The following is an 18,591-nucleotide window of genomic DNA, read 5'->3' on the forward strand; positions in this document are numbered from 1 at the left end:
CTTCCCTGTCACTCTCATGGTAGAGAACAGCTCTGATGCCCTCCAGACTGGCATCTACATGCAGGTTGTATGCCGGTTGAGATATGGCGTACTCAAATATGGCGTACTCAACGAGTGAGGTTTGCTATCAGTTTCTCAAAACCTAGCTGACTATGTACAGTCCACCGATCACTGAAGTTTCCCGAAGCTTGAAGTGAGGCTCCTCATTGGTTGGGACATTTCCTGCACCGTTCTTGGTGTGGTGATTAGCATGTGGTCAGGTCAGTTAGAAGTTTGCTGATCTTAGCAAAGTAAGGCACAAACTTTCAGCAATTATTGAGAAGGCCAAGCAAGAGTTTGGCCTCTGCCAGGGTCTCACGTCTGGGCCTGCCTCTGATTGCCCCCACTTTGGGGGGAGTCTGGAGCAATAACATCAGCGTTATACAATGTGGCTGAGGTTCTTAACGCAGCTGTCATAAACCTGACAATGTGCTAGAGATACTTAAAAGTCATCAGCTTTCAGACAATCTTACAAGTCAGACAAAGGTCTCTCATCGTGTTCTTCCGGACTTTGGACTTTGCCCAAACACTATGATGTCATCTAAGTACACTGGAACTTCCACGAAATTCCTATCACCAAAGTTCTTTCCTTTCGGTGCTGGCAGGTGCACTTGAGATTTCTTGAGGCATGTGTGCAAATGCGTAGACAAAACAATACGGCAAAGGAAGGCGAACACCTCTTGTCCCAGTGGGTACATGGGGTTCTGATTGTACCCACTCCTTAGGTCTCGCACAGTGAACCAACTGCCTCCTTTCAGGAAGTCTAGCATTTCATCCACTCTAGGGCTGGTGCGATCGGCTACAGCGTGGCCGTTCAACGTGTGCTAGTCAATGCACATACAGATGTCGTCGTTCACTTTATGAGCTACAATGATGGGCAATGCATGAGGACTGTAGGGCTCCTGAATGACCCTGGCTCAAAGTAGCTCATCCAGATGCCGTTGTATATCCTCCACATCCCAAGAGGCCATTCAGCGGGTCCTCTGGTGGAATGGGGTTTGTTATGTGGCCCGTTAACAGTGTTTAATGCCATGGGCTTTCTAAAGTAGTTGCCATTCATAGGAAGAGGCGCATCATTAGTCTGTGCTAGGTTAGATTATAATGTACCTCTTTTTGACAGAGGGGAATCCTGAACGTTTATATTCTGGGGTCAAAGGCAGGAATCTATTGCTGGGTGATTGATGCTCTGATTACTTACCAGTATTCTTCATTACTCGTAGTCCTACTCTTCCTCGTCACAGTACTGACCTCATGAGGCCCCTGCCTCCCACACAGGACCTTATTTTATTTCTTTTAATCCCTATAACTCCTCCCCATAACCACATCACCCAGTTTCATATTACCAAGCCATAGCATGGGACCTTCCCCACAGGGAGGGTGATGAGGGTCGTCAGTACTGTGACGAGGAAGAGTAGGACTAGGAGTAATGAAGATTCCCGGTAAGTAATCAGAGCATTACCTCCACGTCCACTCCTCCTCGTCCCAGTACTTATCTCATGAGGCATACCATAGCAGCAACAGGGAAAAAGGTCCCAATGAGACATAGAGCCAAAAACAGTGCAGAAAGCACACACCTTTAATAACTCCAAAATCACATCCCCACTGACAAACCCCCAACCCCGAAGGAACCAACCCCCAAGTGGGAGACATTCAACCAATAGTGGTTGATGAAAGTGCTTTCATCAGCCCAGGTGGCAGCCCTACAAATCTCCTGTAGAGAAACCCCCCTTGCATCAGCCAAGGAAGCTGCCAAACCCCTGGTGGACCGCCCCTGAATATGCGAGGGCACAGGGAGCCCCACCGCCACATAGACCATGGAGACAACACCCCTGATCCAACGGCTAATGGAGACCACTGATGCCTTGCAACCTGCACCAGAAGGACCAAAAGTAACCAATAGACTGTCAGACTTGCATAAGAGGGCAGTCTGTGGCAAATACTCCAACACCGCCCGCTGTACATCAATGGCATGCCAAGCCACCTCCTCAGGCGTTTGTGGATTCTGAAAAAATGCAGGGAGAACCAGATCCTGAGAGGTGTGAAACCGAGACACAACTTTAGGAAGGAACTTTGGATCACACCTCAACACCACCAAGTCCAAAAGCACCCCCAGGAAAGGGGGGTGACACAATACAGCCAAATCCCCTCCAGCCTACGGGCAGAAGTGATAGCAATGAAAAAGGCAGTCTTCAGCGTAAGATGCTTGATGTCAATCTCAGAAATGGGCTCAAAGGGAGACAAGAGGGAGGTCCCAAGGGGGAAGCCCCTTATAAGCACAGGGCCGGGAAGAAGAAAAACCCCAGAACAACTTCCCCACCAGCACCTCCCCATCCAGGTGGCCATCAGAGTCTCCAAAGAGGAACTTAATGGAAGCCCATTGAGAACGCAGCGTGGAGACCGCCACGCCTTTGTCAAAACCCTCCTGGAGGAATTGGAGGATAGCAGGTAAACCAGCATGCAGGGGAGGAGTCCCAGACCGCCCACACACGGCCCCAATGCCTGCCATACGCCTTCAGAGTAGAGGGTCTATGAGCATTCATTATAGACCCGACCACAGGACCTGAAAACCCCTGAGACATCAACCTAGACCATGCAATAGCCACACTGCCCATTGAACCCGGCGGACTTCGAACCGCAGACCCCCCTGAAGGGGACAAGGCCACTTCGGAACCAACCAAGGTTCCTGGGACTGAAGCTCCAACAGAGGGGGAACCTACTCCGGCGGGACCAGAACAACACAGACACCCTGGACACTCTGATGTGCTGAACCACCCGGGGCAGAAGGGGAAGAGGTGGAAAAGCATAAAAGAGACCCGAGGCCACTGCACCGAGAGGGCGTCCACCCCCCCAACCCTCATCAGCCTGAAACCGAGAGCAGGAGAGGGGAACCTTTGCAGAGGCTGGAGACGGAAATAGATCTAGAACAGGGATCCCCAATCTGACACAGATTTCCGCAAAGACCCGTTACGACAGAACAAGTTCCACAGAGGAAGGAAACCGGTGGCTGAGAAGATCTGCTTGAACAATGTCCATTTCCTGACATGTGAGGCCACCAGGGACACCAGATGCAATTCCCTCCAAGAACCTATCTGAGCCACCAGAGCTTTCAAGGAGTGGTCAGAACCTCCTTGGTGGTTGACATACACTAAGGCCGTCGTATTGTCCGTCCGGACCAAAACCGCCCGGCTTTCCAGAAACAGCTTGAAGTACACCAGAGATCGGAGAATGGCACACAACTCTCACCAATTGGATGAATGACGACTCTCCTCCGGATCCCACAACCCTTGAGCTGAGAGGACCCCCAATGTTGGCCCCCAACCCCTTCCGCTGGCGTTGGTATTAAGAGTGGTCACAGGAGGAAGCGCCAGGGAGACCCCAGCCCTGAGATTCAGAACCCCCAACCACCACAGCAGGGAGTCCCGCAGGGCTGGGAACACCAGAATCAAAGCCTCGAAAGCTTGAGATGTCAGGAGTCAGTGGGAGAGAAGATAAGACACCAGAGGACGTAAATGAAGATGGGTCCAAGGAACCAGAAACAAGCAAGATGCCATGTGCCCCTGCAACTTGAGCAACAGGCGAGCCGAGACACAAAGCCTCCTGAGAACCCTGCCCAGAACAGCCAGCAAGCGATGGACCCTCTCCTGGTACAAGAACACCCTCCCCATCCTGGTGCAAATCTGTGCCCCGATGAAAACTAGATCCTGAGAAGCCTCCAGATGAGAATTCTGCCAGTTCACCAGGAATCCCCAGCCCTGCAATGCCTGGCAGACCAATCAGAGATGTGTCATGACAGTCTGCCGGCAGGACGCCTTGATCAAACAATCGTCCAGGTAGGGAAAAATCTGAATGCCCCGCAGATGCAAATGCACCACCAGGGGATCCACCAGCTTGCACACTCTGGGGGCAGATCGCAACCCGAACGGGAGCACTCTGAACTGAAAATGTCAGGATCCCACTGCATAATGGAAGAACTTCATGTGCCAGGGCCGGAGAGCCACGTGGTAATAAGCATCCTGGAGATCCAGAGATGTCATCCAATCCCCCCTGTACAACATTGGAATAATGTTCAGCAAAGTCTCCATTTTTAAGTGTTCCTTCCAGACGAAGCAGTTCAGGGCCTTGAGGTCCAGAATTAGGCGATACTTCCCTGAAGATTTGGGGACCAGGAACACATGCAAGTAGAAACCCTGACCCCAAACAGGGAGAGGAACAGGCATGATGGCCGCCTTCAACAACAAATCGGAGAGGGCGGTTTCCATAGCCAATTTCCTGGTCCGTGACCTGGGGACCACAGTCCGAACCATGCAATCCTGGACAGATGGAGATAGGAAATGTACTTGATAACCCCTGTGAACTGTGTCCAGAACCCAGGAATCCAAGCACCACCATTCCCATGCTGGAAAAAACTGCCGAAGCCGCCCGGCTACCGGCATGTCGAAACCGTCAAGACTTTGGTACCGGACCAGGACGCGAGGAACATGGAGAACCCAAACCTCCCCCTTGCTTTTAGAAAAGAACGAGATGAGGAGCCAGGGAAAGAACTGCTGGTCACCGCACCAGCACTAGAGGAAGACTTCTTGGCCGTCGAAGGAGGCTTGCGTCGCAATTTGTCAGCATGTTTGTCAAAGTTTGGACCCATCAAAAGGAAGTTCCTTCTGAAAGGTTTCCAGTCCCGCAGATTCACATGCCTCCGGGCAGACGCACCAGCCCCCATGGCCATGGCCGAGCCACATACTCCATCAAAAGCCAGATCAGACAAAGGTTCAACCTGTATCAGCATGTCCAATAGCAAAGGGGCCCAATCAGAACCCCCGTCTACAGCCTTTTTCAATTTTCTGAACCCATTTAGCACCGTTTCAGCCGTGTAGGAACCATAGACATTCACCCTATGGGCCAGAGGTGCCCCAGCATGAACTTTCTTAAGACTGGAATTAACACTGCAGTCCACTGGGTCCCGGAGAGCCGCCTCCTCACCGACATAGAGGAGCAACCCACCAGGCCACCGAGGATATCGTCAACTTCAACTGGATCAGATAGTAAAGTTCCACCCCCTTTTAATGGATAAAGTTTGGCATAAAGTGGGGCATTAAAATCTTCTCTGGGTCACGCCACTCCCGAAGGATTTTATCCCAGATATCAGATTCCAATGGCAACCCCCTCCTGGGGGTATGCCTATACTGGTGCATAGAAGGGTCGGCCCCCTTCACCGGTACCAGGGGCTCTGAAAACCCCATGCAGTCCCCATCCTGAGCGAGCACCTCCTCCACTCCCTCCCTGTCCAGATATTTCCCTTCTGCATCAGCCGATGAGGAACAGGAAGAGGCCGAGGACTCAGTGCCAGAAGAAGAGGATGAAGAGGAAGACAGACGCCGGTGCTTGTGTCCATGCGCATGGATGCGACTCCCTCCATGATGTTTGAGCAGTTTTCTTAACTCCTTTCCGGTCAGGGAAAAACATTTAACCTTCTTCTTTCTTCTCCTGTACAACTCAGGTGAAGAGGAAGATGAAGAAGAAGACAGGACCAGATGCCTGCGCTTTGCAGAATCTTTACCCATGGCAAGTCTTCCCAGAAACAGCGACCAGGGGATGCCTGTTTCACCACTACACTCCTCTGTACAATGAACCAAGGCCTCCCAGACAACAAATGCTAACTTGCCGCTCCCACATTTAAAAAGAGGCCAGTAAAACATCAACCAATAGGGAAACAGCAATCAATTCCCATGGTAACACTGCTCCGTAGCACCAGAGGAGGGGCCCACCCGCCTCCGGATCAAATCGGGAGAAAAGATGAAAAGGGAGTGAGTAAGCTGCGCCCAGCTGCCTGGGACCGCTTGGCAACACCAGCAGGAGAATCATGCCCCCAGCTCCTTACCTCAACCCGGGCCCGCCATTCTGGAGATCCAAGGACCTGGGCCGTGATGCCCTGCGCCGGCCACAGCCCTGCAGAAACCGGGCAAGGAAACCTGCTCAACCGGGCCCCGAGCCCCGCAGGGAGCCCGGGAGCATTGCCGCACCTGAGGGAGCCGAAGTCCCCACCAGGGGGCAGCAGTTGTCGCTCCCCGGCACCCTGCGCCGGGAAAAAAGAAAAATGTATCTGAGTGACGTGGTTATGGGGGAGGAGTTATAGGGATTAAAAGAAATAAAAGAAGGGCCTGTGTTGGAGACAGGTGCCTCATGAGGTCAGTACTGTGACGAGGAAGAGTGGACGTGGAGGTAATGCATGCTCCACTGTGGCAGTGAGGTGAAACGGGGCTGTTTTGATTTGTGCAGAGTGATGTTGTCTATGACTTTGGTAACATGAATCTATGTGTGATTCAGTCTCTTGTGCAAGTTGTGTAGGAGGGTCTCCACCCAGGCAATCACCTTTAGGGGCCTCTGCAAGGACCTTTGTGTTGGTTAGACTCATTCTGGGTAGAGTGACCAGGGACGGTATCAGGGCCTTTCAACCCTTTCAAATGAAAGTGGCCTCGAGCCTCAGGGGGGCCTCCAGCAACTACTCACATGTTGCCAGTCATCAGTCTTGTAACACAGGAATATATTGTTTTCTCTATTTTCATTCTGGGGCTTAAAATGTGCGCTTTGCAATGCTCATATTACAAGCTGCATTTCCTGTAGCCCTTCCGGCCATCACTTCCCACTGGATATACCGAAGGGTTATCACCTCATTGCCTTCTCACACTGGTTCCTCCACATCAGCCCCTTGCGGACAAGGAAGAGTGTAAAGCTCTTCAGTGGGCATTTAGTGTTTAAGATCCCTGCTGGCTGACCATCTCTTGATAATCGGCAGCTATTAACCTTATATGTGTCACCACTGTGATGTCTGCAATGCAGGGGTGCCTCAGACTGTTTTCTCTCTAAGCAAGGGCCCCCAACCATCATGTTGATTTGCCTCACAGAGATCTTCAGCTGCGCCTGGGAGTAACATCCTTCACTGGCATGGCATGCATGTGCCTGGTTCAAAATCCTTTATTAAATTAGCTCTGGGGACCCTGCATGACTGCCATGCCAGGGCTGTGCATGACTGCGATGACAGGGCCCTGCATGACTGCAATGCCAGTGACCTGGATGACTGCAGTGCCAGGGCCCTGCTTGACTGCAATGCCAGGGCGCTGCATGACTGCAATGTCAGGGCCCTGCATGACTGCAATGCCAGTGACCTGGAAGACTGCAGTGCCAGGGCCCTGCTTGACTGCAATGCCAGGGCGCTGCATGACTGCAATGTCAGGGCCCTGCATGACTGCAATGCCAGTCTTGCCTGCAATGCCAGGGCCCTGCATGACTGCAATGCCAGTGACCTGCATGACTGCAATGCAAGTGACCTGGATGACTGCAGTGTCAGGGCGCTGCTTGACTGCAATGCCAGTCTTGCCTGCAATGCCAGGGCCCTGCATGAATGCAATGCCAGTGACCTGCATGACTGCAGTGCCAGTGACCTGGATGACTGACTGCAGTGCCAGGGCCCTGCTTGGCTTCAGCACCAGGGTTCTGTTTGACTGCAGCGCCAGGGCCCTGCTTGACTGCAGTGCCAGGGTCCTGCATGACTGCAATGCCAGGGACCTGGATGACTGCAGCGCCAGGGCCCTGTTTGACTGCAGTGCCAGGGCCCTGCTTGACTGCAATGCCAGGGCGCTGCATGACTGCAATGTCAGGGCCCTGCATGACTGCAATGCCAGTCTTGCCTGCAATGCCAGGGCCCTGCATGACTGCAATGCCAGTAACCTGGATGACTGCAGTGCCAGGGTCCTGCTTGACTGTGGTGACAGGTCCCTGCATGACTGCAATGCCAGGGCCCTGCATGACTGCAATGCCAGGGCCCTGCATGACTGCAATGCCTGAGCCCTGCTTGACTGCAGTGCCAGGGCCCTGCTTGACTGCAGTGCCAGGGCCCTGCATGACTGCAATGCCAGGTCCCTGCATGACTGCAATGCCAGGCCCCTGGATGACTGCAATGCTAGGGCGCTGCTTGACTGCAATGCCAGGGCGCTGCATGACTGCGATGCCAGGGCCCTGCATGACTGCGATGCCAGGGCCCTGCATGACAGCAATGCCAGGGCCCTGCATGACAGCAATGCCAGTAACCTGGATGACTGCAGTGCCAGGGTCCTGCTTGACTGTGGTGCCAGGGCCCTGCGTGACTGCAATGCCAGGGCCCTGCACGACTGCAATGCCAGTGACCTGGATGACTGCACTGCCAGGGCCCTGCATGACTGCAATGCCAGTGACCTGCGTGACTGCAATGCCAGGGCCCTGCATGACTGCAATGCCAGTGACTTGGATGACTGCAGTGCCTGGGCCCTGCTTGACTGTGGTGCCAGGTCCCTGCGTGACTGCAATGCCAGGGCCCTGCATGACTGCAATGCCAGTGACCTGGATGACTGCAGTGCCAGGGCCCTGCATGACTGCAATGCTAGGGTGCTGCTTGACTGCAATGCCAGGGCCCAGCATGACTGCGATGCCAGGGCCCTGCATGACAGCAATGCCAGTAACCTGGATGACTGCAGTGCCAGGGTCCTGCTTGACTGCGGTGCCAGGGCCCTGCGTGACTGCAATGCCAGGGCCCTGCATGACTGCAATGCCAGTGACCTGCGTGACTGCAATGCCAGGGCCCTGCATGACTGCAATGCCAGTGACCTGCGTGACTGCAATGCCAGGGCCCTGCATGACTGCAATGCCAGTGACCTGGATGACTGCAATGCCCGGGCCCTGCATGACTGCAATGCCAGTGACCTGCGTGACTGCAATGCAAGGGCCCTGCATGACTGCAATGCCAGTGACCTGGATGACTGCAATGCCCGGGCCCTGCATGACTGCAATGCCAGTGACCTGCGTGACTGCAATGCCAGGGCCCTGCATAACTGCAATGCCAGTGACCTGGATGACTGCAATGCCCAGGCCCTGCATGACTGCAATGCCAGTGACCTGCGTGACTGCAATGCCAGGGCCCTGCATGACTGCAATGCCAGTGACTTGGATGACTGCAGTACCTGGGCCCTGCTTGACTGCGGTGCCAGGTCCCTGCGTGACTGCAATGCCAGGGCCCTGCACGACTGCAATGCCAGTGACCTGGATGACTGCAGTGCCAGGCCCCTGCATGACTGCAATGCCAGGGTGCTGCTTGACTGCAATGCCAGGGCCCTGCATGACTGCAATGCCAGGGCCCTGCATGACTGCAATGCCAGGGCCCTGCATGACTGCAATGCCAGTGACCTGGATGACTGCAATGCCTGGGCCCTGCATGACTGAAATGCCAGTGACCTGCGTGACTGCAATGCCAGGGCCCTGCATGACTGCAATGCCAGTGACCTGGATGACTGCAATGCCCGGGCCCTGCATGACTGCAATGCCAGTGACCTGCGTGACTGCAATGCCCGGTCCCTGCATGACTGCAATGCCAGTGCCCTGCGTGACTGCAATGCCAGGGCCCTGCATGACTGCAATGCCAGTGACCTGGATGACTGCAATGCCAGGGCCCTGCATGACTGCAATGCCAGTGACCTGGATGACTGCAATGCCCGGGCCCTGCATGACTGCAATACCAGTGACCTGCGTGACTGCAATGCCAGGGCCCTGCATGACTGCAATGCCAGTGACCTGCGTGACTGCAATGCCAGGGCCCTGCATGACAACAATGCCAGTGACCTGCGTGACTGCAATGCCCGGGCCCTGCATGACTGCAATGCCAGTGACCTGGATGACTGCAATGCCCGGGCCCTGCATGACTGCAATGCCAGTGACCTGCGTGACTGCAATGCCCGGTCCCTGCATGACTGCAATGCCAGTGACCTGCGTGACTGCAATGCCAGTGACCTGCGTGACTGCAATGCCCGGGCCCTGCATGACTGCAATGCCAGTGACCTGGGTGACTGCAATGCCCGGGCCCTGCATGACTGCAATGCCAGTGACCTGCGTGACTGCAATGCCAGGGCCCTGCATGACTTCAATGCCAGTAACCTGGATGACTGCAATGCCCGGGCCCTGCATGACTGTAATGCCAGTGACCTGCGTGACTGCAATGCCCGGTCCCTGCATGACTTAAATGCCAGTGACCTGCATTACTGCAATGCCAGGGCCCTGCATGACTGCAATGCCAGTGACCTGGATGACTGCAATGCCCGGGCCCTGCATGACTGCAATGCCAGTGACCTGCGTGACTGCAATGCCAGGGCCCTGCATGACTGCAATGCCAGTGACCTGGATGACTGCAATGCCAGGGCCCTGCATGACTGCAATGCCAGTGACCTGCATGACTGCAATGCCCGGGCCCTGCATGACTGCAATGCCAGTGACCTGCGTGACTGCAATGCCCGGTCCCTGCATGACTGCAATGCCAGTGACCTGCGTGACAGCAATGCCAGGGCCCTGCATGACTGCAATGCCAGTGACCTGCGTTACTGCAATGCCAGGGCCCTGCATGACTGCAATGCCAGTGACCTGGATGACTGCAATGCCCGGGCCCTGCATGACTGCAATGCCAGTGACCTGCGTGACTGCAATGCCAGGGCCCTGCATGACTGCAATGCCAGTGACCTGGATGACTGCAATGCCCGGGCCCTGCATGTCTGCAATGCCAGTGACCTGCGTGACTGCAATGCCAGGGCCCTGCATGACTGCAATGCCAGTGACCTGCGTGACTGCAATGCCAGGGCCCTGCATGACTGCAATGCCAGTGACCTGGATGACTGCAATGCCCGGGCCCTGCATGACTGCAATGCCAGTGACCTGCGTGACTGCAATGCCAGGGCCCTGCATGACTGCAATGCCAGGGACCTGGATGACTGCAGTGCCAGGGCCCTGCATGACTGCAATGCCAGAGCCCTGCATGACTGCAATGCCAGGGACCTGGATGACTGCAGTGCCAGGGCCCTGCATGACTGCAATGCCAGTGACCTGCATGACTGCAATGCCAGTGACTGCAATGCCCGGGCCCTGCATGACTGCAATGCCAGTGACCTGCATGACTGCAATGCCAGTGACCTGCGTGACTGCAATGCCCGGGCCCTGCATGACTGCAATGCCAGGGACCTGGATGACTGCAGTGCCAGGGCACTGCATGACTGCAGTGCCAGTGACCTGCATGACTGCAATGCCAGGGCCCTGCATGACTGCAATGCCAGGGCCCTGGGCTCTTGCAGTACAGATCAGAGCAAGAGTGGTGATGCTGCTTTGCACTCCCGCTTCCTGTGGGGTCTTGGCTCTGGTGTAGCCTTGTACTGGAATGTTCCATCTCCCACGCAGAGTAATGTTAGTCAAACTGGGGGTTCCAAAGGTGACTGTGTTTGGTAAATCGGGGGTGGGGGGGCAGGGTTCAGGGATAATATGACTTATGCCGCAATCCACAACCACTGTTATAGACTGTTACAGTGATGGTGTTTCCCACCAGTCTCTGGTGTGGTGTACCACCCCTTTTAGAATAATGAGTGCCTCCCAGGGCTCGTGCTAATGTCACATGCTGTGACCATGTGACTCACGCAATAAAAGGGAAATGGGAACGATGTTGTTTTCTGGAAGAAACTCCTGCCTGGGGGAGGGGCGGCGCCTTGTTGTGTGCTCTGGGATCAGAGCCGATGAAAGAACTGGCTGGGTGCATGCCCCATTGCAGAAGCACATGAGGGTTGCAGCTCTCAAGAGTGTGTGTGCACCACCCTCCTATGCCAGCAGTGCCCCTGCCTGCAAGGGGCTATGAAATAAGTGACCTGTCACCCGGCCACCAGTCTTGCTGCCTGCCCCCTCCATCCATGCACTGGGCCGATGTGGCCCTGGGGCCCCCGGTGTGGCTTTGCCGGCCCCTGAACTGTGAGTTTAACTGTCCGGAACTGATGCTTGTGCAACTATGAACTGGTCTCCTGCTGCTCTGATAATGCTTAAAGTGGACTCAGTAACATGCATGTTGATGCTATGTGTCTGCATGTCATGTGTATGCTCAAAGGGGGCCCTGCTGTATGTGGAGCTGTGCTCCTGCATGTTGTGGGCCTGCTCTATGGTGCCAGTAGCTGACATTGGTGTCGTTCAGTGGCTGAAGTTAATAAAAGGTCTCTTAATAGGTGGCAGAACTACCAATGTGCCACCGCCAGCCCACCAACCCTTAGTGTCACCCTCAACATGTACCGAATGCTCAGTGTGTTTGTAATTGCCTGAGTCTAAGTGTCTGATTCTTTGTTCCAACCAATGACTCCCAAATGGAGGCAGCATGACTGCTCGTGGAGGCAGCATGACTGCTCGTGGAGGCAGCATGACTGCTCGTGGAGGCAGCTTGACTGCTCGTGGAACCAGCACAACTGCTCGTGGAGCCAGCTTGACTGCTCGTGGAGCCAGCATGACTGCTCGTGGAGCCAGCACGACTGTTCATGACTTTTGGTTGATTCTATGACAAGACAGGAGGCTCATATTATGCATTACAATCTTTACTCTGAAACCACAGCAGCAAAGAAAATACTTTTACAAACAAAAAGTTTCCACAACAGAACTAGATAGAGTTCAATGTCAATGTATGGGGAACTCCCCAAACCATCATGGAGGACAGGTCATGCCCTGCAGGGGACCAATGAGCAGAGACCCTCTTCTATATATGTCCATTACTCCAACCCCTCTTTCTTTGCTGCTGCAATCCACAGCTAAGTCAACTCCTCCTAGTTCTTTACTTAGTGTGGAATTATGGAGTTTAGAGTGCTAATTATTTATGTTATTAATGTTATATTGATGAGTTTGGGGTTTTATTACACTGTACTGTGGAAATGGTCATGTATTTTTCATGTTCCGTTGGTAACTGGCTGAGTGCCGTGTTCGTGTGCGAACGCTGACCTGCAGGTCACATTCATGCTTTGTAATGCTCCGCTGGGAGCCTTCTGCTTCTGCAGTGTTTGTTTATATTTCTTCAGCCCTGAGAGGCGTTCTAATCAGGCTGCGGCTAGGTGTGAAATTCTTTCCCTCCAGGCAGTGTTATTTTTAGCAGCTGCCCCAGCCCCAGAGCCAGCGCACGTTTCCCACAGTTGGTTTGGGAACGCTTGAAATTCTTTTTAACTTGAGAGGAAGTTTTGTTTTTGTTTTTCTACAAGTTCATTCTGTAAGCGGCAGTAGGAACCTGCGCGCATTTTTTTCCATGACTGTAAAGGCTGCAGCTTCTTTTACTCATTAACTTCCCGCACGTCGCGTGTGTGTGTTTTTATGTTTACATGCGCATTGTCATTAGTTGCATACAGGCTAAGCCTGTCCTGGGGATCCGGCTGGGGGGGGGGGGGGCAGTTTGCTAGGCCCTCCTTTGATGGGAGTAACTTCCATGAGCATTCCTGAAAAGGGCAGCTGTGTCCTCTTTTTAGAGTGAAACGCTTGTATTTCTACATTTAATTTATATGGATCTATGGTGGTGAGGGATGTTTCAGCCCACAAGAGGCATAGCTCAAGGAGAGGTTTGCAGGTTTACCAGGCCGAGGGGCCTCGGTTCGCTGCCCGCCTTTGGCAGTATACACATGTGGATGCGAATGTGTATTTATATATATGTATTCACATTAATGTTTATATTTATTCATATAATATATATATATATATATATATATATATATATATATATATATATATATATATATATATTTAAAATTGATATTTTATTTTGTGTTTAAATTGATATTTTCAGTATATATTAACACCAGTTCGCCTACTGAAGGGTGCTTTGCCTTCTGGTAAGTGCTATAACCTGTTTAGCTTCAGGTTCTGCCTGAATTCTATGGGGAGGTTAACCCCTCGTATACTGCTGGTTTCCACACCCTGCGGGGGTGACCAGTTTCAGGTACTCTGGAGGTGCTCTGGAAAGGTACCATCACCTGCTCGGTGGCAGGATTGGCCTGTGTTTCTGCGAGGTGATCCCTCGTATACTGATGGTTCCACACCCTGCTAGGGTGAGCAGTTGAGGTACACTTCATCAGTGTATTCCTCACTTAAAGTTGGCAACTTTGTCGGTGTGCTGCATATGGCGTTGGTGATTACCTTAACAGTTTGTGTGCCATAACCTGTTTGGTTTCAGGTTTCTACCTCAGTTCTAATGCAAGGTTACCCCTTGTGTACTGCTGGTTATCACGCCCTGCTCGGGCAAACAGTTGAAGGCACAATTGCTCAGGGTATTCCTCCCTTAAGGTTAGCAGTCTGTTTAGATGCTGCATATGGCAGATGTCATTATTTCGGTAAGCACACCGTAGCCTGCTTGGTTTCAGGCTTTGCCTGGATTCTGCGGCGAGGGACCCCCTCGTGTACTGCTGGTTGCCACACTCTGCTAGGGTGAGCAGTTAAGGTGCACTTGCCCAGTGCTCTCTTTTGCTAAACATTATGTTTAAGTGATGAATGGAACACATTGGCGTGTTCAGAATTGTCAGTGGCCCGGATAGCTCGGTAAGTAGCAGCTTATAGAAGGGCCGGGGGTTTGGACCCCTGTGAGGGCGTAACCCCTCTTCTTTGGATATTTTATATGTCTATTTTATATAATTTATTAAGTACTTTAAAGAAAAGAGTGTGTGGAGGTTGTGGTAAAACAGACCCATGTGGGGGGTTGTACCTTCCTCTATAGACACTGGTGTTAACCTTCGTCTTTTAGTTAAACTTCTGTCGCCCTTTACCGTAGTTAGTTTCAGGACAACTCAGTCCTTCCTTAGGTCTTGCTTTCCCCGATATCAATTGCTCCACCCAACACCTGTTCTGATTAAGCTGCTATATTTTCTCCCATCATGAGGAAGAAACAGATGATGCGTTATGCCTCTGTTGAGGTCTGCAGGGCTGGAGGCTCTCTATAGTGGGGACGGGGTTCCCTTACTATTTGTCCCATTGGACATTCTTTTTACTATTGAACTGTTGGTGGAGACAGGGTCAGCTCGAGGGTAACTGTTCAGTTTTGTTGCATGGCAAATTGAGCAACCGTGTTCTACTTGGAGAAAGTGTTTGGGAAACACTTGATGATATCAGATATACGAGTTGCCAAACAATAACTTTAGGGCGCTTGCCCCATGGGTTTTCCTCCCAAATCTTGGCCTGTGGTTCAACTAACCGTCTAACAGTGTGTTGCACTTTCTCCTCTGCTCGAGGAGTTCAGGCAGGCTTTTGTACCCTCAAGAGCGTTGCTTAATCTCTTTTGTTGTGTATATATATATAGACATATACATTTTCTACAGTGCACCGATTAGGGTGCTGGTTTTTTTCTCATCCGTGCTGACCCTACTGATACAGGTTCCTAATTTTGGAGAGGTCTAAATAAGTATTTTATCCTGCTGAGATCAATAAGTGAACACTTCACGTCACACACCGTTCGTAATAGTGATATGCACCACTCATATACCTGAGGGTTCGTAGTACTGTATAAGTACTGTTTGCTATGGACAATGTGCTTCATTTTTTCTTTTTTCCCTGATTCCCTTAGTGGCCAGTCAGCCTCACACGAATACAGAGACTCAGATCTCGGGTTGGAGGAGACAGTGGTCCCAGATTCCTTTCACAACCTGTATTTACGAGGCATTGATCATTTTTCCCTGAGATCTTTCCCCCTCATTCCCATGCTCGTCATCCTTGGGGATATTGTATCATGATATACACCACGTGGAGTATCGCCCGATGGTTTTTCTGGTTTTTCTTTTACAGGAGTTCAGACTCAGGGCCAGTGCAGACTCGCACTAAGCATTTCCCTCCCGTCAGTTACTTTCCTTTGCGCTAATTCCTGGTATTTCAACAGGTTAAGCGGAGCCTGTCCACGGTCAGGGGGTTGGTTAGAGTGTATTTATTTCTCTTAAGGGTGTTAAAAGCGGGGTTGTAATGTGGTCCTCAGGGTAGCCTTCTTCTGGGTTGCAGGGTTTTTTTCCCTTGGTTAAGTGGGGGAGGGTTCTCCTCATTTGTGAAGGCTCAATATCCCTTGGTGAGATAGAGGGGTCTGGGAGTGATACTAATCTCCCTTCCAAGTTATGACCCTCTATCACAATGTGTTCCAGCGTCTCTACATTTACTGTCAGAAGGTGTCTGCCAGTACGATTCCCAGAGGGCTGGGATATTTATATTCAGTTAATGACTTGATTCTCCTAGTCACCTGCATGGCAGGTGGACCTTTGGGTTTTCACAAGAGTTTGTTTTTACAATAAGGTGCCAGCTCAGGGTGCTGTGAGCTTCAAGACTCTCCAAATTGACTGAAATAGAGGTTAGACCTCTTCTGGTGTGCAGCTTCAGTTTAACTATTTAGTGATCGCTTCTTTGCAGTTTAGAGTCTTGCTAAGACTTGGAATTGGATGTCACTATGATGGTAGCGATTGGATGTAAGATACATTTTTTTTTTTTTTCTCCTTGCCAGGTTTGGCCTCTTAAGGATCAGGTTTGTAAATATCTGCTTCTTGTCATGGTAGCAGAGTTCTTCTTCAAGTGTTCGGAAGGTCCGACGGTCTCCGATTGGCGGTTTGACAGGTTTAGCTTCTCAGGTGGGGCCCCTCTCTTCCATTCTGCTTCAGCCTCCAGAGGACATCCCTCCTTAGTATACACATATGTCTGAAGACAATTGTGGGTTAAGTCTATGGCTTTTCAGCTCTGCTCAGGATGGGTCGTCCTGTTGCAAATTTATAAAATGATTTTTACTCCCATTTTACCTTTTTGAAGATTTGTCTTTCCCTCTTGGTTCCCCAGTGTAGTTATGTGACATGCCCTGATCCTAATGCAATATCTTCCTTTAATGCATGGGATGGAACCTAAAAGACTTTCCCCCTTTGGGGTACTTTTTCTTCATCTCCAGGAGAGCTCTGTGCTTATTTTCTTTGGTTTGCTTTCTAGGATCCCAAAGATGATATTCATTTAAATGTTTTAAATGTTTGATTGGACAACAGAGGCGTTTTTTACAGAGGAGTTTTTGTCCTATCCTATTAGTAGGAAAACTTTGTTTAAGGGTTTTTTCCCCTCTTTAACCAGTTGGTTTTGGCGGCCTGTAAGGAACACTGGAATTGGCACAATTTCCTGTTTTCTTGCATTTGACGATGCCTTATAAGACAGTTTTCGGGCAAACTAGTCTTGGTCAATTCTCTTGCGATCAGCTGATTGATTTCATGAAAGCATAAAAATGTTTTTTTCCTTTCCTATTATTTTATTATATTTTATTATATTGGCTTTATTGTATGGATCATGTTGTACTAATAAGATGCAAGGGCTTTGAACTTGCATAATATGAGCCTCCTGTCTTGTCATAGAATAGCTAATCCCCCACACTAACGTGAGATGGGGGTTTAGATTCTATTAAAGACAAGGAGGCGATTATTATCCCACCCACCCACCCTGGATATGATGTGATATGACAATTGTGACACGCATGTACACAGGTGGTTCAAGAGAGAACATTCTTTGGTTTGTTGTTTTTCCCAACCACCCACCCTTCTTGTTTGTTGTTCTTACAGCCACGAGTTGAGGTTCTCATCAGGAGTGTGGCTCGCAGTAACAAGTTGTGGAGTGCGTGATTTTGGATGAGAAGTCCTATCCAGAAGAACTTCGGCATAGATTCAGGCTGCGGGAAGGTGGAGATCTCCAGTTTCCTTGGATTCTTTCTCCGCGCTACGCAGTTCAACCATTTCATTGGGCTTCTGGTGCAAGACAGCTGCAGAAAGAGGGGTTGGGGTTAGAGTAATGGACATATATAGAAGAGGGTCCCTGCTCATTGGTCCCCTGCAGGGCATGACCTGTCCTCCATGATGGTTTGGGGAGTTCCCCATACATTGACATTGAACTCTATCTAGTTGTGTTGTGGAAACTTTTTTTGTTTGTAAAAGTTTTTTCTTTGCTGCTGTGGTTTCAGAGTAAAGATTGTAATGCATAATAATCGCCTCCTTGTCTTTAATAGAATCTAAACCCCCATCTCACGTTAGTGTGGGGGATTAGCTATTGTGATGTCCGTTGTTGTTGGTTTTGTTTTGGAAAAGGAGGAGTGTGGTGTGCGACCCCTTTTGGGGATAATGGTCCCTCTCAAGGCTCGTGCTAATGTCACCTGCTGTGACCATGTGACTCACGCAATAAAAGGGACGAGCTCTTTCCGGCTCGTCAGTCGATACCAACGGACTCCTGCCTGCTGTGTCGTTCTTCCTGCAGCGCGCGCCGCGATGCTGCCGCTGCGTAGCAGGTAGAGGGGCTGCCCCTGCAGAGCCCCCCAGCATGGCAGTGCCCCTGCAAGGCAGCGCTGCCCCCACTGTAATTAGCAGACCCCTGCTGGGCAACTCTGCGTCCGTGCCCCAGAGCCGCTGCTGGGCAACTCAGGTTGTGCCCCCAGGCCATGATCCGACCATGTGCTCACAGTCCAACAGGGTGATCCTTGCAACTGGGTATGTCGGCTGGGTGCCCCCAGCAACTAACTGGGTGTCTGTACCCGGTGCCTCCGAGGTCCAGGCATAACTTCTGAGTATGTCGCCTGTTCCCGGGGGTCCTCTGTTTGCAGCATCTGCTGCGCAGGCGTGGCGAGGGTCGCAGTACCCGGATTGCAATGCTGCCAGCTTCTCGCCTGAGTGCAATGTGCCATGACAGCGAGCTTAAAAGGCTGGAATGGAAGCTGCACGGAACGTGTGTCCA

General features: G+C 51.6%; 1 protein-coding gene across 1 annotated transcript; it reads right to left on the minus strand.

The window, feature by feature from the left end:
* Positions 1-7,374: 7,374 nt before the first annotated feature.
* Positions 7,375-10,068, minus strand: LOC138527150 (putative per-hexamer repeat protein 5). The gene has a single exon (XM_069638258.1). It carries the CDS (start codon positions 10,066-10,068, stop codon positions 7,375-7,377), a length of 2,694 nt encoding a protein of 897 aa, XP_069494359.1.
* Positions 10,069-18,591: the final 8,523 nt, after the last annotated feature.

The sequence above is a fragment of the Ambystoma mexicanum genome, chromosome 14 (assembly GCF_040938575.1).
Source record: "Ambystoma mexicanum isolate Mex_15411 chromosome 14, UKY_AmexF1_1, whole genome shotgun sequence".
Classification (NCBI taxonomy): Eukaryota; Metazoa; Chordata; class Amphibia; order Caudata; family Ambystomatidae; genus Ambystoma; species Ambystoma mexicanum.